This window comes from Amia ocellicauda, chromosome 20, assembly GCF_036373705.1.
Source record: "Amia ocellicauda isolate fAmiCal2 chromosome 20, fAmiCal2.hap1, whole genome shotgun sequence".
In the NCBI taxonomy this organism is placed as follows: Eukaryota; Metazoa; Chordata; class Actinopteri; order Amiiformes; family Amiidae; genus Amia; species Amia ocellicauda.
In genome coordinates, this window is record NC_089869.1 from 9910209 (window position 1) to 9933897 (window position 23689).

A 23689-nucleotide genomic window follows, 5' to 3' on the forward strand; every position below is an offset into this window, starting at 1 on the left:
CTTGTGAACTTTATTTTTCCATTTACAGAAGCTCTGTCAAACCCACACGCTAAAAGACAAACAACCGCGGTGACTTTGGCCCACATCGCCTTTAAAATCGTGACTCTTTGGTAGAATATCGCTGCCACAAAAACCAGACAACAAAATGCATCGAGCAGACTTGTCTAGGCCTAGCAGACTTTGAATTGCATACATCTACATGTCTTACAAGGCACTTTCCTTGCATTTTCTCCCGTTGCACCACCAGCAGGTGTCTTAAGTACATCACATCACTGCTTACTTTCAAGACCAATTTTGGTGGAGTTCAGAGTCACACAATTATTGGTTTTAACTAAGACATGCACTTTACATACACAGATAGATAGATATAAATACAATTTCCAAGTAGCATTTTATTTTGCAAGACAGTTTTGGGAGCTAAATAATCCCCTGAGCACATTCAATCAAATAAAAACCTTTCTGGATGCTACTAGCCCAGTCTATCAATCAAATAAAAACCTTTCTGGATGCTACTAGCCCAGTCTACTAAATTAGAAGTGCCAATAAATAAATACATCTTTGAAAGCAGTTAAAACAAATACAGGGTGCATTTTAAGGACCAACATTACAACTACAATAACCAGAAACTAAAAATGCTGTGAAAACTCTGAATTTGGCATTTTGCTTTCAAAATGTCTCCAGAACAAACATAGACAACCTGCCGTTTGCATCCCAATACTGTATCTCTAATGAGTGTATATTGAAAACTTAAACATGTCAATTGTCATGCAGAAATGTTAAAGGTTATAATTGGTCATCAACAAAGTAAAATTAACAAAACACTTAAACAGTGGTCCCACCAAATTATTGGATTGCTATGGCATCCTAAGAAATTGAAAAACATTAAAAGAAAATCATACACTGTAAATACTGAGATTTGATGTTTCCTTGAAGCATTCTCTCTAGCAAGTTCTTTCTCTGTCTAACCACCAAGAGAAGAAGAGTTTCTCATGTACTTACACAGACAGTAATGGCGTGGTTTGGCTTCAGTTTCCTTTTTCTAAACTCTGCAATTTGAAAGGCAAAAGGTTAAAAAAACACCCTAAGATTACAGTATTGAATTCAACCACACCTAGAGAGTAAAGACGTGGATATAGCAAGCAGAGATGGGCCCCTCCAGTCCTCAAGAGCTTTATTCCTACAGGTTTTCTGTGTGCCTTACTAGACATGAATGGTATTGGACTTTAAAATTAAATATTTAAAGTTATGATCTTGATTGGAATAAAACCCAGAGGACACTACAACCCCAAGGCCTGGAGCTGCTGTCTGCCAGTTAGAAAAGGTGTGTATTAATTGGAAAGCAAGAAAAGAGCACTGTATCCAAAATCCATAGTATTATTATTCCCCCTTATTTTCCATTGCTATTTATCTTTGCTAAGCAGCGAGGCACAATATGTTTATGGTCAAGTATGCACATCATAAAAATACTCTGTGAATTTAGTATTAAAGTTATACCTTTTTGTTGTTCCCTTCTTGCATGGATTCTGAACTGCAAAACCCAGTAAAAGGCCGCTCAGTTCCTGACATTTCACGGCTTCTGTATTCAGATGATAACGTAACGGCAGTGCCAAAACGAAGTCTTCACCCCTTTAACTGTTTTAGCATTTTGAGTGCGACAATTAGCGGCCCCTGCGGACGAGCTGGACTCGGGCAGAGACGCGCCGTGGCCCCGCTGGCGTGGCGGCTCAGCGGGCTAAGCGTCGCTTCCCAGCGCGGACTCGCCCTGCAGTCCCTGGTCCCTGTGGCCCCTGAGCCTCTCCAGCAGAGCCCACATCCAGTCCTAGGCGAGATGCGGCCTCTGACGGGGTGAGTTTCGCTGGCGGCCGTTCTCTACCACGCCGGCAGGTTTTGGGGAATCGCCGTTTTTCGGGCGGTTCCCCGAAACCTGGGTTTCAAATGGGGTTTTCATAGGTGGGGTCTAATATGTGAGCGATGAATTGTAAAAACCGGCGCCTTTTATCACTGGGGAAGCGGAGGGCCGGTGTGATGCACTAGTGTGGGGAGACAGAAGATGTAATTGTGGTGGCTGTATCGGTGGCGCAGCGGCACTGATGCCCCGCCTGGCTGCGAGCGGGAGCTCATTGCACCGCATATATACTGTGTACAAAAATGCAGTGTTTGCACAAAAAATAAATAGCAGTGGGGAAAGAAATTGCATTCCCCGCACATTAGGCTTTCAAACCGGTACTGTAGTACCCCCTGCCCTGTTGGTTTTCGTTCCAACCTAGGTGTTAATTACTTAATTGAATGCTATATTGCTTGTTTAGGTCAATTAAGGATTCAATTAATATCTTAAGACCTTGGTTGGGACAAAGACCAGCAGGGCAGGGGGTACTCCAGTACCGGTTTGAAAACCCCTGCATTAGACCAAACGAGACGTAAACCTATGATCTAGATCAGTGGTTCCCAAACCGGTCCTGGGGGACCCCCTACCCTGCTGGTTTTTGTTCCAACCGAGCTCTCAATTACTTAATTGAACCCTAATTGAAGTAACAATCTGCTTAGATTTTACTTTTTAAATTGTGTAAGAAAATATTTGTTTCTTCAATACGTTTTTTAATATAATTCTATACTTAAAACCCCTACTGTTTAAAATAATTGAAAGTCTCTGATTTAGGACATTATTCAATAAGGAATTGAGAGCTCAGTTGGAACAAAAAACAGCAGGGTAGGGGGTCCCCCAGGACAGTTTTGGGAACCACTGATCTAGAATAAATGGATGTGATGCACAGGCGGAGGTTCGGACTCGCCCCGCTGTCCAGAGCTGCGGTCCGAGCTGAACTGTATTGGCATACATGCAGCATACAGCCCATTTAATCTTTATCTTTATAAAATGCATTGCAATTCCAGCTGGGTAATAATTACTGTAGAGCTTCTCAGTTATTTAATAGTACTTAATAAAACCTTTCAACGATAATTTGTACACTGGTTATTTTATTTTATTTATATGTATTATAGTTATAATGTCAATTGTAGCCACTGGTGTAGATGAAGTGAAGAGTGGTGGTGTCAGTGCCTCAGAGTTTCATGTATTTAAATTAGGATTTTTTTTTCCGCACTTAGCTACACACCACATTGTTCAGTGGAATATATACACCAATCAGCCATAACATTATGACCACTGACATGTGAAGTGAATAACACTGATAATCTCGTTATCATGGCACCTGTCAGTGGGTGGGATATATTAGGCAGCAAGTGAACATTTTGTCCTCAAAGTTGATGTGTTAGAAGCAGGAAAAATGGGCAAGCGTAAGGATCTGAGCGACTTTGACAAGGGCCAAATTGTGATGGCTAGACGACTGGGTCAGAGCATCTCCAAAACTGCAGCTCTTGTGGGGTGTTCCCGGTCTGCAGTGGTCAGTACCTATCAAAAGTGTCCAAGGAAGGAAAAGCGGTGAACCGGCGACAGGGTCATGGGTGGCATAGGCTCATTGATGCACGTGGGGAGCGAAGGCTGGCCCGTGTGGTCCGATCCAACAGACGAGCTGCTGTAGCTCAAATTACTGAAAAAGTTCATGCTGGTTCTGATAGAAAGGTGTCAGAACACACAGTGCATCACAGTTTGTTGCGTATGGGGCTGCGTAGCCGCAGACCAGTCAGGGTGCCTACGCTGACCCCTGTCCACTGCCGAAAGCGCCTACAATGAGCAGGTGAGCATCAGAACTGGACCACGGAGCAATGGAAGAAGGTGGCCTGGTCTGATGAATCACTTGGCCTCCAAATTCCCCAGATCTCAATCCAATCGAGCAACTTACAGGACTTAAAGGATCAGCTGCTAACGTCTTGGTGTCAGATACCACAGCACACCTTCAGAGGTCTAGTGGAGTCCATGCCTCGATGGGTCAGGGCTGTTTTGGTGGCAAAAGGGGGACCTACACAATATTAGTCAGGTGATCATGTTATGGCTGATCGGTGTATATTAAAAATACAAAACTGACATATCATAATTGGTCAAGTTTCCACCCTTGAGTTAATACTTGGTGCAAACACCTTTGGCAGAAAGTGCAGCTGTGAGTCTGTTGGGATGGGTCTCTAGTGACTTTGCACACCTAGGGAAGTGCTGATGGAAATGCCGATCATATTCAAGGACTTGTCTGTACCTTCTATCAGGGCTTAATTTGTGCCGGATCCTGCCGGAACAGGATCCGGGACCTCTCGGGATTTGAGTGTCTGTTTTCCGGTACCTATTTGCGCCGATCTGGTACCTAACGTGAAAAAAAAAAAACGCTCTCAAAGTTTTTGACCATCAAGCGTCGCCCCCCCCCCCTCACAGTTTTTTGACCATCACCCCCCAACAGCGCCTGCCTCGTCAACCCTCCACTCTCATATACACTTTGCGTTCCAGCACCTTCTGATTTACAAATTAAGCACTGCCTTCTATCCTATGAGAAACATCCCCAGAACATAATGCTGCAGCAGCGTGCGTCACAGGAGGGATGGGGTTCTGTGGGTGATGTGCTGTGTGAGGTTTGCGTTGTGTTTTGCATTTAGGCCAAAAAGTTTCATTTTAGTTTATCCTGAAATCATGTGAATCACTACAATTTAACACCAGTGGAAGGCACTTAACTTGGTGTGTGGATTTGAAGGTGACTGGTTTCACCTGAGCTAAGGTTTGCTATTACAAGGGGGGTGGACACTTATCCAGCCAAGCCAGTTTTTATTTTTTTAATTAAGAAATGTCAATATGATGTGTAGATAAATGGAAGAAAATAAAAAAATAAAACTATTTTAATGCATTTTAATTCAGGCAACAAAAGGTGAACATTTTGAAAGGGGGTAGACCTTCTATAGGCACTGTATATGATGGTTTAAGATATTGTACAATAATATCTTGCACTGCATTACCAAACAAATAAATATAAACTAAGCAGTTGAATACACACACATTTGTGAAGGGCTTTACTTCAAACAGATACACATACTTAAAAAAATTAATAATAATTCAGATTATTCTGAAGATCACGGTATGCCACAGGCCACATTGCTTGTTAGCTCAGGGTTGATGGCTTTCCATGAGGTAATTAATATTGGATATAAATGGCCCAATGTTGTGCAGAAGTAAATTAAGGAATAAGCTTACATATCTTCACAGATTCCACAAGTTTAATTATTGAACATTACCCTGGTCCTCTAGAGCTGTCAGTTTCTTAGGAAACCAAACACATTAGTCTGTTTCCCTTCTGTCTCAGAGCAACAACTACATAGCAGCTTGCACCTGATCCATTTGGACTCAACAAAACAGCTGGAAATTAAAAAAAAAAAAACATAATTCAATCATCTTTTGCAACAAATCAGGTTTGATTTGTTTGAGGCTGTAAATGCAGGAAATGCAACTAAAGCTTGGTAGATCAGTTTGCAATATGCAGTCTTTAATTCCAGAAGTATAAGAATTGCCCCTCTAAGGTTTTGTTTTACCCTAGAGGCCAGGGGTGGGAAATTCTAGTTCTCGAGGGCCGCAGGGGTTTAATTTTAGTTTGACCTCAGGACTTAATTACTTAACTGTAGTCATTATATGTCTATGAAGTATAATCACCTGTTTATTCCAGGTCTTCATTATTTGCGGACTGAAAGGTACCTAAGGAACGCAGCCCTCGAGGACTGGGATTCCCCCACCCTGCTATCAGTCTGTATAGTAGGGTGGAATTCAGAATCACAATTTCAACCACAGTATTTCTATGGTTAAAAAAAAAACAAAAAAAACATCTTAAGTGTGATAATGTCTGAGAGACGTAGATCTCAAAGTAGCCTATTATCGCCAATGTGTACATTTCAAAACCCCATGCAAATTAAAAGACACGAGGCAATGAGGGAAGACATTAGGGTATATACATTTTCAGTCCCTTGATAAATTATTAAAAATATATGAAATATATTTACTTACACTTCAAATCATCAGAAGAATCTGATACCCTTTAAAATCAGCAAATGGGTTTAACCTGCATTTTGCAATAATTCAATGCATTTCTTTTTTACCACCAGTAAACACAAATGCTTAAGAAATGCAGGGCTACATTCTCTGGATGGAAAAGAGAAAATTAGTTCCGTAATCCTTTTCATTGGATTACATTTGTGGTTAAAATCAGCCAACTGTGATACAATTTACATTATGTTGATATGTAACTAGGTTGGTAGATGTTCTTTGGTTTGCTGTAGATTGTTGAATATTTAAGGGTTCGATAACATTTAAAGTGTGTGTCAGTTTCCCATGTGTGTGACTGCAGTTGTGTGTCAATGTTATGTTCAAAAGTGGGGTTTCTAATGGAACACAAATGAAAGTTAAAATGAAAAGCAAACCAAAAGGTTGGCTAAAAGGAAGCACTGAGGATATTCTTTTGAGCTCAGGTTGTTGGTTTAGTTCATTTGAGACAATTCTGGCTCCAGAAAATGTAATTTATGTGATATAAACTTGATAATAAATCATCGCCATCATCCTCACCATGAAAAGAACAATGTCGACTGCTTAATGACTTTTATTTGAGCGCTTCAGCCCTTAGTCTTGAACAGATTTTGGAGTCCTGATAAGTATTCAATTGATTGAACAGGTACCTGAGGGAGCTTTCTGGTTTTTAAAGTTGCAATATTAATAGCTTTGAAATACTATAGCAGCACTCCGCTACCAAGAGAGAGCAGTGCAACATATCTGGCATCACATTTTATACAATCAGAAGTATTAAATACATCCTCTATAAAAACATACTGCATTTTGAATTATAAAGCGATACAAAGAGGGGCTGCAAAAGGGAACCCAACAGATTTACTATTCAAGTATCCTAGTTAGTATTTGCTTTCACACAGTACTGAACTGCGAAACATCAATGGAGAGAATGAAGTGATGTGGCTGATAAAAAAATAAAGAGTGGGATAAACTTTTACTTGTGGTCAGAATGAGCAGAATCCGGTTCCCCATAAGGCAGCGAGTAAGTTAACAGCCTCTGACTAAAACATTGAAAGGTTAGGACTGCCCACACTTGAGAAAGTATGTCAACTATTTAGCATATCGCAGGAAAATCTAAGGTGCAAGTACACTTCAAGTGCCTTTTGGTACCAATTTTTTCCTGCATAGCCTTGCCAAATGAATTGAAACTACCACAAACCTCAGCTGGGGATAATTTTGAGTTTATGCTAAAGAAAGGAACGCAGTTAAAATACATTAGTTTTATTAGCATAAATTAAAAATGACCCCCAGTTTAGTTTTGGGCTTGATTTAACATTATGGGGAAACAAATCCAATTACTTTATAAAGCCACACATTTAGCTAACTAACAGCTGAAGAAACAGGACATAAATAATTTTGGCAAAGCATTGTCTTGAAAATTGATATATGGCATGAATATGTATATAGGTGACAGGTACCCTGCAGGACAATATTAGGCTGTAATAAGATGCACATAAATAAATTAAAAAAAAAAAAAATCTTTAAACATACCAAATCATCCTTTTAACTTATTATAATTGTCCAACTTTTTTCTTGTTCTTGTCTGCCATTCAAGAATAAACAGGACTGATCCTGGTCTTAATAATTCGCTTTAAAGTAGTTATTAGAAGAGGGAATAATCCCACTTGGATGGCTTTTTCCACATAATAACACAAATTCCTTTAAATCATCTGTGCAAATAAGGTCCCTCAATCATGGAACAGTCCATGAAACCAATGTGAAACATATGGGACCAGACAAAACAATTCACAACAGAACCAGCCCACATGCATAACTTTCTAGACGGAACTGATTCAAGTTCTATGCCAGACCCTTTCCAAAGAGATTTTCCACTAGCTCGTTCTATACACTGGGTCTGAAAAGAGGAAACACTGCCTGATCTAACATAGCTAACAGAGGATTAACTGTCAATTATCTATAAATGTGCATTTTATAGAATTATTTACTTGAATTCTAGATGGAAAGAAATAATTTCTTACATCATTATACCTAATGACCAAGAGGGATTATTCTTTTTTGACACTGACCCTGTCACACCAATCAATGAACACTCAAAGAAGCATCCTGTGGGTCAAAACTTCGAGCTCAATGAAGAACACTAAATAGCAGCAGAGGAACAGGAAGTGGGAATTCATATTTGAGAATCCGTTATGGTGGGGGGGACTTTAGGACTTCGTAGCATGCAACTGAATTCACTCGTGTCACAATATAATCGCTGCTTGTACAAAAGTGCGACGGAGTACTCGATTGATAGACAACATGTCATCTACTGTTCCTCCAAGAACTCAACCACAGCCTCTCCTCAGAACTCTAAACCACATCCACCCAGGATCGTCTCAAGGATCAGAAGTGATTAGAGGCCAATGATTAGATGTTTTACTTCATTCGAATGGACCCTAAGACAATGTCAACAACAACAAAAAACAAAATGAAATAAATAAAACAAAGTCCATTGCTTTTCTGTAGATTTTCAGCTAGGATTCACAGCCCATAATCAATATCCTTCATAATCCACAGCTGCCTACCAATTAAACCAAGTCAGTCTGATCCACCCAGTCCTCCTGACTGCGTCCAATGTCAGTCCAACTAAGTGAATAGAAGTCCGTTTCAGATTTCAGAAGGCTTCACTTCACTAAAGCTTAGCCGACTGGTGAGTGAAGACCATCGCCGCCCCTCCTCCGGCCTGTACGAGGCCACCGGGCCCTCGAGTGTGCGCTTGGCCCTTCACTTGGCCGGCTTGCTGTGGGCTTGGAAGGCTTGCTTACGGAGGTGCGACTCGATCTCCTCGCGGAACACCAGCATGCCCAGGTGGGAGTGGGACGCCTCGTTCATGGCCTTGGACTGGATGCACATGCGGTACTGCTCCGGGGTCAGCTCGTCCGCACACTGCTTCTCGTGCCACAAGTGGAACAGACCAGAGACCGGAGTGCGCACCACAATGAGGTCACTGCGTAGGTACTTCCTGTACAGATGGACATCCTCCACACCCCAACCTTTCACTTCCAGGTCAAAGCCTCCTAACAAAACAAAAAAAAACAAGCCTTAGAACGGTTGTTTTATGCATGAAAATTCCCCTTAGTAGCAATCTACTGAAGTAACATGAATACAAATTTGTTTACTTTAACGCTCTATTAATCTATATATTTAAAGCTGTGCTCACTTCACTAATATACTAGAGCTACATTTTGTCTATTTACCCAGAATCTACAGGTGTTTCCTGCTTAATAATATGCTGATCAGATGTTTATCTACCATCTGTTTCCTCAAGCTAGTAATGCCAAGGCTGTACAAATGGAGGAATACACACTGAAACAATCCTGCATCAAGGATGGTCACAATATAATGGTTTAATGAAAAAATGGCTTAGAAAATGTTCAAGGAAGCAGACTTTAGCATTTCTTGAAAGATCCTCCACAGGAGTTCTGAGAAAAAGGGATTGCAATTAAAAACATTTCCTTCTAGCAGTTCCGGTTTTGGATTTCCTTGAGAAAACCACATGGCTTTGGAAAATGAAAGTGGCATTGCTTTCAAAGGGTAATGAAAATCACAGCTGGTTCAGCTGGTTCAGCAGTTTCACAGGAGGATCACAACATTGTCACAAGAGGAGGATGATAAAAAAGTAAAAAACACGAAATGACAAAACAAACAAATCTGGAAAGCCTTGAATGTTGCAAGTTGGGGATTGCCAAAAATGATTCTCTTTGTGGGAAAGCCGAAAAGACTAACTGAACCTTGGAGCCACGTCGTCCCTTTTCACAGTGTGAACCAAAACAGAATCCATAAGAACGGGACGGCTGGCATTGTTGACGCTGACACTGTCCAGTCCTGCAGGCGCCGGGCCAGCCGCAGGAGTCCGGCAGTGAATTGACGATCCCATGCCAACTCCTGGAGGACCAGTCTCGGCAGCACTCGGTCCATACAGTGCCACCACTAGGAGTCCTGGCCTCAGTCAGACCTTGGCACGGATTTGGATTAAACCATGCCAGCTGCAGACTGTAGAGCTCAGTCAGCTCTCTAGATGGCATCTGCTTAAACACCAACACCCTTTTGTGTTTGCCTAGATCTTTTATATTAAGATATACATCTGATAATGCTTATATATTGGATCTGTACTGCACTCTTGTGGCATAAAGTCTTGGTAGTAATTATAAAAACAGTTGGAAATAATTTGGAAAATATATGAATTGTATATAATAGAATTCATAAAAATTGGAAAGAAAATATTCCTAGAAATGTTCATTATTATTATATTCATAATAGGAACAATATTTTTCTATGTATTAGTTTTACAATAAAAAAAAAAAACTTGAATGTTTGTAAGGGGTATTCATAATATATTGTACTATATACTGATAAAGGCTTAATTTAAATTTTCAGTATTGACCTTGCTTTCCACTTTCCAAAAAAGGGATTTTCAAGTTTTGTAATGGCAGTTGTGCTTCATGGCTGTTCGCTGAAGAGGTCAGTAATAACACAACTGATTGGGATTTCTCTTACCGATGCTCAGAAAGTCGGAGCGGTACTGACAGGTCATTCCGAAGCCGAAATCCCTCCAGAATCCCGCGTCCTTTTTATGAACCTAAAATGTACATGTACTTTAACATCACGCTGTCCATAATAAGCAACATTTAAGAGCATAAATGAAGATGGCAGCTGTGTCTGATCACGAAACCTTCTCAGTGAAGCTATGCTCTTGTTTGTCAGAGATATGCTTATAGATAAAGAAGATTCCTCAAATAGAGGGAATTCTTTAGACATTATCTTCATTAGATTTACTTTGAAACAGAGGAATGAAAACAAATCCATTTGCATAGAGTGCATGGAAATTACAATATATACCCACTGGTGGAAAACAAACATGTTCCACTGCTTGCTACACAAAACACAGGCAAATGTACACCATGTACAGACCACTGTTATGGCTTGTTAAAGTCTAGAAAGAATATTTTAATTTCTTAGGATATTTTAAGTTTTCTTTATAGGAAATGGTACCCAGGGAAACCCATTTCCTAGTCTTAAAACTTCGTGAATATCTGTTGTTCTTACTGCTTTACATACTATTTTCTATGCAAAAGAAATGCTGAAAAGGCTCCTCAAAAGCAGCGATTATTCAGGGGAAACTTTTTAGCATCATGAAATCCATTTTCTATAATTGAAGCACATTCACTTCCCCAGGGTGTTCCAGTCCTTTCGCTTGCTAACGCTGTTGTAGGTACTCACAAGTTGTTGTTCAACGGGCGGAGACAGCTCCAGGTTTCCATAGACTATGGCAGGATTGTACAAACTGAAAACCACAGGATAAAAGACTCTCTTGTCTGTTGAGGGGAAAGAAAGAGTGATTGGAAAATGTAGATCACAATTTGGTAAAAAATATAATGATTCATCCATCGGTTAAAAGAAAATCACTTGCCAAATGAATTAGTTAGGGATGCATCTATGATTTGGATAAAGACTGAAATCACAACTTGTCGGTTAGCTGACATACTCTAATGCTAAGAGCTTGCTACTTAAAATAAAATGGTTATCCTTTCAAGTCCAGCATGTCAGAATGCAATAAATAAGTATGGTCTTTAGTTTAAATGGTTTTGCTTACAATGCAAATCCTGTGTAGAAGCCAATTTTGATGAATGGGGACACTTAAGGAAAGCCATAAAACTCAGAGCATTACTGGATGGAAATGTGGATGTGCCTCAACGTGCCACAGTGACTGAGGACAGGTGTTCGATCACAATTGCAGTGGAAGTCAAGCATGCAAGCCATATACTAGACTAGATTTATTAATTTATCATTTTAAAACTGCGAAGGCAAAACAGGGAAATATCCTCTCTCACGCTATAATAACAGAGTCCTCTACGGATGTATCAGGTCGGCAACCTACTTGGATACGTGTTAAGGCGGCAGGTGTTGAGGAACTCCAAAGTGAAATAGATATCGACGTCACAGAAGAACATGAGTACGTCGCCCTTCTTCCAGGCGTGCGCTCCGATATCGAGGCCTCTTCCCCGCGAAAACTCCTCATCCACAGGGATCAGGGTGTAGTCTGTGAATTTCTCTTCCCTGGGGAAAGAAACCAAAAAAAAAAAAAATACAAGTTAAACCCTTTCTTCATGGAATGTAGCAAAAGGGCATTTTTCCTCCACGTTTTAACATCTGACATCACGTTTTTAACTTCAGAATCTCCTGGACAGAAGAATGATTGCTTGAATATAAACTATATTTGTCAAAAAAATAAATAAACTAAAACTATTTGCAGAATCCTTTATAGGTGGTTTACAAAATCACAGTTTCTTCTGGTTATACAAGTACATTTTGAAGTTGAGGTATTTATGAAGGACTATTCATTGACCTTTATTCTGCAATGGTTTTCAGAAAATGCTGCCAAATCAATATAAACAAAAAAACAACAAAAAATGAACAAAACAGAGGTCCGTGCCATTCTAATTTTAACAACTCTTAAGTGCTGTTGTGCCTACCTTACCCGTTAAGGTGTCTGTTTCTTTGTAAACACTTTACAAAACCTGTCAATCAAGCAGTGTGCCTTAATGAGTGCCTTTTAAAATGTTGGAAGCACTTTAATCACTGTCATTTCAGTTGTACTGCAGCGTGGGCTTTGTTTATGCCAAATGCCATCCTGTGAATGTTTTCAGGTTCATTGGGAGCCAGAGAGGATTTCAGTCACTGTCATTTCTATCTTGTTCTCTGCCATTAGTCCCATTTGCAGAACACTAACCTGGCTGTTTGTTCCAAGATAGTTTTTACTTTCAGTAGACCTTCTTTCCCGAAATAGACCACCGTGAGATGGACTCTGCGGTCATGCTGCAGGCACACTTCCCTGTAAGCACAGAGCATGAAGATGTGTCAGTCCAACATTTCTCTTCTTTAAAGTTAGACAGCAGCATTGGGATGTTAAATTATCCAAGTAATCCAAACCTACAAACCATATCAATATAGAGTTACCAAGGTATGTACCATGCACATAAAATACATTGATTTCCGTCTCGATTGTGAAGCATTTTAGCAAATTAAACTGCTTTAGGTTCTAGGTAGGTATAACAGCTAAGTTTATAGTTGGAAAAAACAAAACAAAAACATGTATTGACCAAAATTCATTAAGAGCATAACACTGAGCATGCAAATACGTTCTTCTGCAACACACACATTTTCAAATAAATACTTAAAATACAGATGCGAAAACAAAGCGAAATGGACACGAAATAAGTAATGTATGTTTTGAAATGTCAATTAATGCCTCCAGAAGTAAAAACAATTAATTTGTGACTTAATAAAGCTAATCAAACCTTAGAAGACTAGAGAGGGTGAAATAACTGGAGAGTCGCACCTGAAATTGTGCAGGAACTGAGCGAAGGCCTCTGTTCTCCCCGCCAGCGGCACAATAATGTTAATGATGCTGCTGGCAGCCTCTACAGAAGTACTCCTCACTTTCATCAGAGGGCCAAACGGACGGAACAAAGTAACGTGTCGGAAATCATCGGCGTCTTCTTTTCGATAGAACAGCTCGTACATGGTGCCTTTATCTCGCTCTGTGCGGTACAGCCCTGATCAAACAGACAGGAGGATTTAAGCTCAGCAAAAACCATCAACACATGCTAAAGCATCTCTAAACAAATAATCGTCATGTACGGTCAGGTGACCAACCTGAGGAGAGGCTTTGGTTAATTTTGAAAGACAAAATCTTTCATGATAAATCCAGGTAGGACCAGGTGCATTTCACTTTGAAGCTGGTCAATTAGGGTCATGTTATTCAAGGGTTTCTGTTGCTGCAATCATAGACTTGTCACTGTTTAATGAGCACATCAGATGCCGATGAACAGAAAAGTGTAATTTTGAAAACAAGATATTTGGTGGTACCCCTGGATGCTTTTCCTTTGATTCTTTGATTTTGTCCCTTTCCATATTATTATTATTATAGTATCAACCTAAAGAAAATTCCTTTGTATCTTTGTATAAAAAAGACTGCATGAACATATGATTTGGTAGGGACTGCAAGGTCTTCAATGTCTAACTAGATCCTCTTTTAATCTAATGAACCTAATGAGCAGATGTTTCCAAGCAATTAATCCCAGGAAGGCACAGTTCATCTTGGGCAATTTCCACATGGCCTTCTAGGGCATCCACACAGCTGGGGTCACCACAGAAAAGTAAAATAACCTGCTATCTCCCGAATAATCTGCCCACGTACACAAATCAGAGGGTTAGAAGGCCAGGTTTGTACAGCTATATTGTTCAGGGTGTAGATTGATAAAAAGGTCACAGAATAATAGTTTCTCTTAAAATTTAGCTAAATGTTATACAGACAACATTTTGATGGCTTCTGTTGCCTTCTTGCCTAGATAAAAAGATCTAAAGATACAGGAAGTAAGGACATAAAAGGACACAGCAGTTTAGCACAGCTCCTTTTAAGATCATGTTTCTTACATAAATATTTAATCGTTGAAAAAGCCATGTTGTGGTTTGTAGACTATTTATTGAGTGTGGCAAAAAGTCATTAATGTTGAAGTTTCTTGCTGGCATTCTTCCCATCATAGTCTTAAAATATAAATATGCCTGCTTCTGTAACAATTCTTTATAGCATTTTCAAATATCCATTATGCTGGAGAGCTGACAGACTAAGCTCCAAATTCATTTTTTAGAAAATATCTGAAAGGCCACATCTCCACAACACATTTAAACAGAAAAAAAAAGATCAACCACAAACATAGAGGCATGCCAAATACTAATTTTGGGAAGATGAACTGTAGGATACAGTAAAATATTCACAGAATGCTTTGTCTACAGAAACTGTTTTCTCCATAAATATTTCATAGTGAAACTGCACATGGCAAGAGCAAATGCTTTTTAAGATCAGTTTTGAAGGCTGCATCTGTCAAAAGCCTGCTATATGACAGGAAAAAAAACTTTGTGCTTCTATCTGCTCCTACAACAGAAAACAGAGGTGCAGTACCCACACAGAATTGGTTCAATATGTGGACACTGGTCTGTGAAATGTAAAGATCTCACCTAGATGTGTGATCAGTAATGCAGCCTCTTCAGGGCTCAAACCTGGTGGAATTTCTTAGGATTAAAGCGAGAAAACGAATAGCTTATAGTTTTTCTAATATCAGAATCTCTGACTGAAGAAAGATAAGTGTCTTCAAAAACGAAGGCTACTTATAAAAATAAAAAGCTGTATTGTGTGTGTGCCATGCATCAAAATTCAGCAAAAATTTGAAAGGCTTTTACTCGAGTCAATACAGAATCTGGGAAAGAGCAAGTACATCATTACCTTTTGTTGCTAGGAGAGGTTTACAGTTTTGCTTTCATGTTGGCATCATCACCTTGTTCTACAACATCACTAGTAATTGAAGCAAAAAGGCACCACAAGAATCTTTACCTGTACAAATTCTACAAATTCACCAGAAATGGGTTTGTGAAGTGAAGCACACAACAAACCCACCTTCCACAAAGTCGACCTCGGTGTACGCCTGCTTCTGCATGGGAATGCCATCTTCCTCTTGCCCATCTTCCTCGTCGGGGTTGTTGATGACCTCCAGGCCGGCCTCGATGACCTCGGCCAGTTCGTCCCTGCGGTCCTTGCGCACAGGCTTCTCCTCGGGGTGTCTGGTTAAGCCCATCTCCAGCTGGAAGACCTTGGTGGCCGTGAAGCTCTCGAAGGGGACCAGAGCGTACTCGCTGGGCAGCCGTGCGCCGGTGCTGACCTCGGCCTTGTCGATCTGTGAGTGGAGGTACTCCAGGAGGTCGTTGGGCTCCTGGTCCTTGTTCCCTATGTGGCCTTGGGGCACCGTCCCTTTTTTGTCCTGCAGGGACTTCAGCCTTTCGCTCATCTCCTGGAGTTCTTGCTTCAGCTGTGCGATTTGTCGCTTCAGGCTGGCGGCTCTATTGAGGTGACGTTCCTCTTGCTCCTGAAGCAAAGCCTGGTAGTACTCTTTGCCATACGGTTCAACCCCAGGCCCCGACAGAGCCAAGCTGATGTTGGGAGGAGGGGTACATTCGAGGAAATAGGTGAACAGCACCAGGCTGAGGAAGAGAAGGATCCCTAGGAGCAGCCAGCGAATCCGGCCCTGCAGGGTCAGGCTTCTTCTAGGCATAGTGAAGAGTACTCCGTTTTATAGCCTAAAACCTGGCATTTCTGGCCCAAATCTGCTGGAAAATACCTTTAAGAGGACTTAATTTCCCCTTGTGCAACCAAGAATGTCAGTGAATTCAATCTACAAGAGTGAGGACTGACTAAAGAGCAAGTGCTTTAGGACTAAAGTAGCTATAGCTTGTGCCGTTCTTTGTACGCACCCGTCGTCCACTCCATGATCAACAGTTATTTCTGACACAACCCAGGAAAACCGCGCTGCACAGTATAAAACACCAATGCTGTAAAAGGGAAATCACATATACTATCCACATGCCTTATTCAAACCTCTAAGAAAAATTGTAAGCTATACACAATATTTGATCATTAAATTGGAAGTACTTGTGCAACTCACAGGTGAACAAGGTTACCACAACAATGCAAATGTAATCCCACAGTCCACAATTTCAAAGGTTAGTCATGGCGAAGTAAAACACCGGCTCATCTGAATTCTGTTCCTGGGGATCCGGGTTAAGAGTATAATGTTCCCGCTTATTGCAGCAGTCACCTAGCAACAGCAACATGATGAAGAAAACAGTCCATGTGATCCCACGGCCTTAGTCAGCAAAATAAAGATTGAGACTAGGTACAGGAAAAAGAGAGAGAGAAAGAAGTGTATATTAGTATCATCCATAGATTATTTAAATGGTTTTAAAACTGCTTTACAGAGCACAGACATTTACCAAAACGCTTATTCCAGTCAAAGTTACAAATGTAATTTAGGAAATAAACACTGGTCATATAATTGGCATTCTTTTGCATTGTTGTTGTGATGGTAGGGATTTAATAACAGTTTGGGGTATCTTACTGACCACAGCCAGCCTACAAAGCTGAAAAGTGGACCTTGAGCCAGAAAACGACCTTTAACTTTAAGACTGAAAAATATATTTCATAACAATGGACTGATACAGTATCATGCATCAAACGTTTCAAGTGGTGCTAATTCTTACATCGCAGAATAGAATAAAAAATGCTTAAAAACTGTGAAATAACTATAACTGTAACCAATATATGGTCAAATAAAAGCAAATCAAAAGGTAAGCTCACTTGCCTTTACAATAAAGATAAACAAGTAATCTAGTATAGGGCCTACATAGTAGTAGTAGTATTTAACCAACTGCTTAATTGATATCTTGAGGTTCCCATATAAATCTAGTGGTCACTTGAATGTATTTGTGAATTTCACAGGGCCTTAGTGATCGTGAACTCAAGGCATGGTTCTTGACAGTTCTTGTTGGTCTCTTATGATGTCTGAAATTTACACACTCGCTAACATTCGAATAAAACAATTCACACCTAAATGTCACTTTCCCTTCATGATTCATCTCAAACATAAAGGAAAATATTCACGGATGCTTTGTTTACTCAGAGTCAAGAATTAACTTATTCTAGGTTTGAAGGGGAATAACAAATAATTTTAACCATACATCATTTTGCTATATAAATACAATATACACACATGGTTAAAATTACTTGTAATAGCTCCTAAAATGTACTTTGGCCTTGACAAATAGCTAACTTCTTAAATTAGTATTTGTAATCAGATTATGCAAGCCTTCCAACTCCAAAATGCATAGAGGGCAGAATCAGGCAAATGTATAATAACAGCAATGATTAACTTCTGACCCCTGAACTGGTTGCCTGAAGCATTTGTCGTTATTTTGCATGCATGTTTATAACATTTCATGATGAAAATTTTCCCTCGCTTAAGTGAAGTGTGGTTATTCACACATGCATTACACACTGTGTAGGAATTACACATTTTTGGCACTGGTTCTAATTCAGTGACCTCAGTGGCAGAAATTAAATGTCTGGTTTCTGAGCCCCTGTCAGTGTAGGTCAGTGAAGGCCAAGGATAAATCAAATGAAAGAAAAATATGTTGTATTAAGAATAATATAGAATTTTGATATTATCATTAGCAAAGCCAAATTTTAAATGGATCCTCCAATTATCTCCCCCCTGAAGTTTTGAATGGGGATAATAATAGAGCATTATCCATAAGAAATGCTGAAATGAAAATACTAGGTAAAAATATAGTGTTGGCTCCTCCCACAAGGGCCTCCAAAAGCTGCTATATAACTGTATAGCACTGTAACCTTGGAGTGATTGTATGACTAGCCAATCATATTTTGACATGCTGTGGGTGGGCTTTTATTTTCAACAGTTTTACATCATTTGGGGCCTTCAATGAGTTCCTGTCATAGACCAATGTGCCAGTGGTGGCGCTATATTTGAAAAAAGAGATTGTCATGTATGTTTATGTTCTGGAACTGGGATGAAGTTGTTTACTTGAGGCACAGTGCAGTCATAATGGATGTGCGCTGCAGGCTTGGTGTGTGACATGTGAATGTATGAGTGTGAGGCAGAGTATTTGTATGTTGATGAAGGCCCATGGCCAAAAGGCACGGCACGCCACTGGTCTAGGTCATAACTTTGCAGTCTCCGATAGAGATTTCAGTACAAGTCTTGCTGTGTTTCTGTGCTTTGACATTACTTAATCGATGATGGAAACCACCGTCTGGCATGGCTGACTGCAGAGCTCTGTAGGTGATGATACCTCGGCCAGACTGGCACATTTTCTTGAAGCACTTGCGTAAAAAGTTCCTGGACTAGCAGAGACTCCGAGCATTAGCAGAGCTCACATGGGGACAGTTACAGTTAGGAGTTGGGTGTACGAGATTGGTCTCAGTAAATCTAATGACAGTAGCATGTGGGGCTGTATGAATGCAGCTGGAAAATACTATGGCACATGAGCACTGAGGGGGGCCTGTTCACTGAACGAAGTAAAATCCATTTGACTAGTATAATATTGAAATACCCATTTCTTTGTGTAGGGGTATTAAGATTACAGAGTCTCCCTCATTTGTGTTGAAAAGAAAGTCAATTCACAGCTTAATTTCACTACCCTTTGTTGTGAAGCCTCTCATTTCCCATCTTGGCTCTGGCATTTGTCCTTTCCTTTCATTTGTGAATCATTTCCCTGGTTCTAGTAGGTGCTGGAGGGTTTTAATGCAGAAGAAAAGCCCATTATCCAGTTATAGTATGTCTTGGCAGTATTGTAAAAATGGTTTACTATTCATTTCTCCTTTATGCCACAATTTCCATGACTACTGCACCTCTGAGAAGTGTCCAGCTCATTTTTAACCATGTAATGGAAAATAATGTACCAGTGATACAAGCTTGAAAAAGTGAACTCTAAACACCGAACTGTCCAGTCTTTAAAAAGGACAGGGAATAATGATGTGTGTTGGCAGGATAGCCTGGATGCAACAGGATCTTAAACAAAATAAAGCTGAATAATGCACTGAAAAAGACAGGCCTGAGTCTTAATATGAAACAAGATAACCCATCGCTGTGTCACACGCTTTTGAAAAACATATCTGCTTTTCAACATCTTATGAGCCACTCTCCTTCATGCTACTGCTGATAACAGCCAGAAACCAGGCAGCCACTTAACAGAGTTTGACCTCAATCGATATTCAGTTGCCTGGTTTCTTTCCAAATTGTTCATTTCTCTAATTTCATCATCTTGAAACATGGATACCCAGACATTTATAATAACATAAAATACATCTTACTAACAAAATATATAATTTATTTTTTCTCAGTTTAACATCATTGATCATTTATAAGTGGGGGAGAATGAGTTCGTATATATTAAAACCCAGGGTAGACTGGTCAAAACAAATTGAAATATTTAAATCACAACTTTAATATGCAGAACATCTCCAAATTTCAGAAAACTTGGGGTACTTCAAAGCTTCATTTCACTTCAAACAGTAACAAGTATGGCGTTTTTGCAAACCGTTAAAAGAAACAGCATAAAGTGCCGACAACTGCACAGGAAGCAGAAATTGCAATGCTTACCGTTAAGATAAAGCTGTCAGAGATTGCATATTTTATGAGCCAGCTATACGTGTTTCTCATCCCACCTGTAAATTGCTATTATAATTGATCTGTCATCTCTACGTTTTTTGAGATTATTTTACATAATGCGAAAAGCAGTTTAATGTGAATTGCTTTCTGAGGCAGAACAATTAATGTAATAAAGTTTCAACTTGTTATTCAAACTTCCATGTGAGGATTTAAATATCTCATGATAAAAGAAAGTCCTGTAAAACATGCAATTTAAAAATCCATCACGTTATCATGGCTTTTCATGGTTTAATTAACTTCAGCAGGTTTACAAGTTAAAAATAGATCTTTCAACACTATTTATGTACAATAAAATAACATTGAACATTTCAGTTCCTACATTCAATTCATTTGTTTTACATTAGACTATGTTTGCATTTTCCCCTAAATATTCCTTGAATAATTTAACTAAGATTAGCATTACATAGTCATTTCTTGGTCATGCAAATGAGACATTTCCCCTGTGGACAGAATGTGCATGAGGAGAACGATGCATCTTTATCATTGCTGTGCATTTGCAATGGGGAATATGTAGCCTAAACATTTAGGCCTACCTACTGAAAATCCAATTTTAGTTGAAGGCTTTATTTTCTAGCCTAAAAATAGAAACTGACAAATTAAGAAGAGCATACTATAGACAGAGGACAATTTGTGTTCTTAGGACATTACACACACACAGCACTGAATAGAAACAAACAAACAAAAAGTAACCATTGACTTGCAGAGCAAGTCTCAGATGAAAATGTGAGATACTAGCTGTTTTAGACAGAAGGACAAGATTACTTAATTTTTCTTTGCCTGATTTTCATTCGGTCTTTCCCATAACTGTTCCTCAGGTACCTACATGCTTACTGGTGCTGCTTTTGGAAACCTCTAAGTTCCCACATGTCCTAAATTCACAACTTTAATTTCACGTTAAGAGGAAACAGTGGGTGGACATGGGTTCAGCCACTGGGATAAAGTGAGTTTATTGACGATCATGTGTATCAAATAAGCTGAACAACTATCTTAGTTCAACAGAGAAAGAGCACTGTATTTGGGGGATTTGTAAGGTTTTGTAAGCTCTAATTAGAATTAAGTCGAATTCATTGAATTCAATAAATTGACATATTTAAAGAGAAGCCGAGAGAATCCTAGACAAATTGGCATCTCAATCAAAAAGCATTTAACTGAGCACAACAACAGAATGACATTTAATATCTCAGAAAGATATAGCCTAAAGTAAAAGGCTGAAACTGACACAGGTGAGATTACGTTTTCTGGAAAAAAACACAAAGGGAAAAAGTTCAGCTACAAAGCTACAACTTGACAGAGACATTTTTCTGTGCCGCACAAGGACTGCCAAGTACCTCTGAACTGAAAGCTTTATTATGCAGGCACAATTCATCTGCACTCTAAATTACTTGTCGGTGGCACAGAGCACTGTGAACTGTTAAAACACATTTGAAATGGATTTGTCTCAGATGATGCCACTTACACTTACAAGGCCTACAATGAGATGCTTCGAGCATGGTCACCAAATTCAGTCCATTTGCCATGTAATGCACATATAGTAATCCTTGCTAGATCTGGGCACATAAACAATGCTGGAACAAAGATCAGGAGTCTCTCAGCTCTATCAGTGGCCAATGTGTCAATCAAAATCATGTTATAACTATTGTAGATGCAAAAGCTGCAGAAGTGGGTTGTTAAAGACGGCTCAATAAGTGGCTAGATCAACTTATGGGGCTGGGGGGATGAAATACAGGTTGCAAAATCAAGTTTAGTATTCAATTATATTGATGCTTCTAATGCATTTTGTAACAGTATGAGTTTAAAGAACAGCTTCGAAATATAAAGAATATATGCAGTTCAAGACAATACATGTACTTTGTCAGGGTGATCAGCAACGATAACTGATCAAAACCAACCCAAATCCAACCTTTCACTGGGCACTAGTTTTAGTTGATTTTGTTGAAGTGGATGGTTAACCCATCTGCCTGTCCAAGTCATATGCAATGTTGCTGATGATGCTTTATTACTGCTACGTGGTCAAGAACAGCGATTGCAACTTTGCCCCTTTGCCCCTGCCAGCTTTCAAACCCAGCAGTGAATGCACATCACGATATAAACAGCACGACCTACTCTTTTATTGCAATCACGTCTTTATTCAGGAGATAAAACGGTCTCGCCTGTTAGCTGTATAAATCATTGCATATGTCAGAGGGGCAGGAAGACAATAAACCAACGAAACTACTTCCCCTTTCATGTCCATCTTCATTACCTCCTTGCTATGTTGATCCAAGACACAAACGTCTTATTTGGAAGCAACTTTGTAAAAGTTCATCGTGTGCCCTGGATGTGCCAGCCCTGCCGGACACCACCGCGCCAGCCTCGTCCAACTCAGCAACTGTTTTAATGAGTGCCTCTCGGACCCGGGCTGGAAACGGCAGGCGCTAACAAAGGCGACAGAAAGCAATACTCACAACTCATGAACAACAGGGTGCTGTCTGAAGATGCCCTGCAGCCAACGTGGATGACAATGTAGCGAAGTAGTGGCAGCGCCGGGAAACGGGCAAGATGCGGCTCGTCGGCTGCGGGAGCTGCGCCGGGACTGAGGCGACTTCCGCTCTGCCTGGGGAAGTGAGTCAGAGCAGCGCGTCTTAAAGGAGCCGCACCGTCTGCAGGGATGAAGTCCACTCATGCTTTATGGTGGTTTATTTATCGCATATCCTATTATTAAGTGGGGGAAAAGAAAAGAAAATGCATCCATTTGTATTAAACCATGACATCATTGATTTATTGAAACCTGTCTTGTGGTAGTCAAACAAGTGACAAAGTACACATTATGAGGCATATAGGATGCTCCCACAACCACACATCCTGGAACAAGCACACAAAGTGAAACCCAACTTTAAACCGGTCCATCAGGGCTATACATGAGTATGAAGTTTTTTATGATTTGAGTGCAAGCGTGGAGAAACTGGAGATTGCACAGGTGGATCGAGGGTAATGTTTCACATGAAAGACCCTGAATGGAGCCATCACAATTAGTTATCTCGCCTCGGTGATGCTCTCTTACCTGTTACACCTGAATGATTATAATATCAAACCAAGTAGAGCATGATTTTTTTTATTCTGAAGATGATCTCTGGGTGAACCGCATTTTTCTTAACTTTGTAGTGCCGAAGACACCTGCTAGTGGTAAAAGGGTGGGTCAGACAGTGCGCCTCAGGTGTCTAAATAGATGTTTAAGGTAAGAGGGTCTTACTCACGGACTTGGGACAAGACAGTTCACCCCAGTTGTTCTGCTGGTGCCTTGTTGGATTTCATGTCTGCCCAAGGAAGCACTGACACCAGGTAATACCAGCAAAAACTGAAAAATACCTCTGTTGTTTCTTTCCTTTCACTTGAGAAGTGTAATAATAAATATACTGCTTCCCAAGAAAGACTGGTGCAAGAAGTGCCCCTACACTTGCTTGTCCATTGGCATCCATATTGTGGACGTGGCAGTGCTGTCAACTTTCGGTGAACAACCTCACATTTTTGGCATGCTTGAGTGTCAAACAGGCATTTGACTTCTGTAACTTTACACCACTTGCACAATATTTATCTGCTGACAAAGGGAGCTTGCCTGTCACCACGATTGCCTTATTCGCTTGAGCAAATATGCCAC

The 23689-nt window shown here is 40.0% G+C and overlaps 1 protein-coding gene across 1 annotated transcript; it reads right to left on the bottom strand.

The window, feature by feature from the left end:
* Positions 1-4765: 4765 nt before the first annotated feature.
* On the bottom strand, positions 4766-23493 carry csgalnact2 (chondroitin sulfate N-acetylgalactosaminyltransferase 2). The gene is made up of 9 exons (XM_066692722.1): positions 23289-23493; positions 22500-22746; positions 15432-16700; positions 13317-13533; positions 12708-12809; positions 11856-12034; positions 11198-11292; positions 10475-10556; positions 4766-8994 (listed from the first exon to the last, which is right to left on the bottom strand). Exons 3-9 carry the CDS (start codon positions 16081-16083, stop codon positions 8702-8704), a joined length of 1620 nt encoding a protein of 539 aa, XP_066548819.1. The 5' UTR covers positions 16084-16700; positions 22500-22746; positions 23289-23493; the 3' UTR covers positions 4766-8701.
* Positions 23494-23689: the final 196 nt, after the last annotated feature.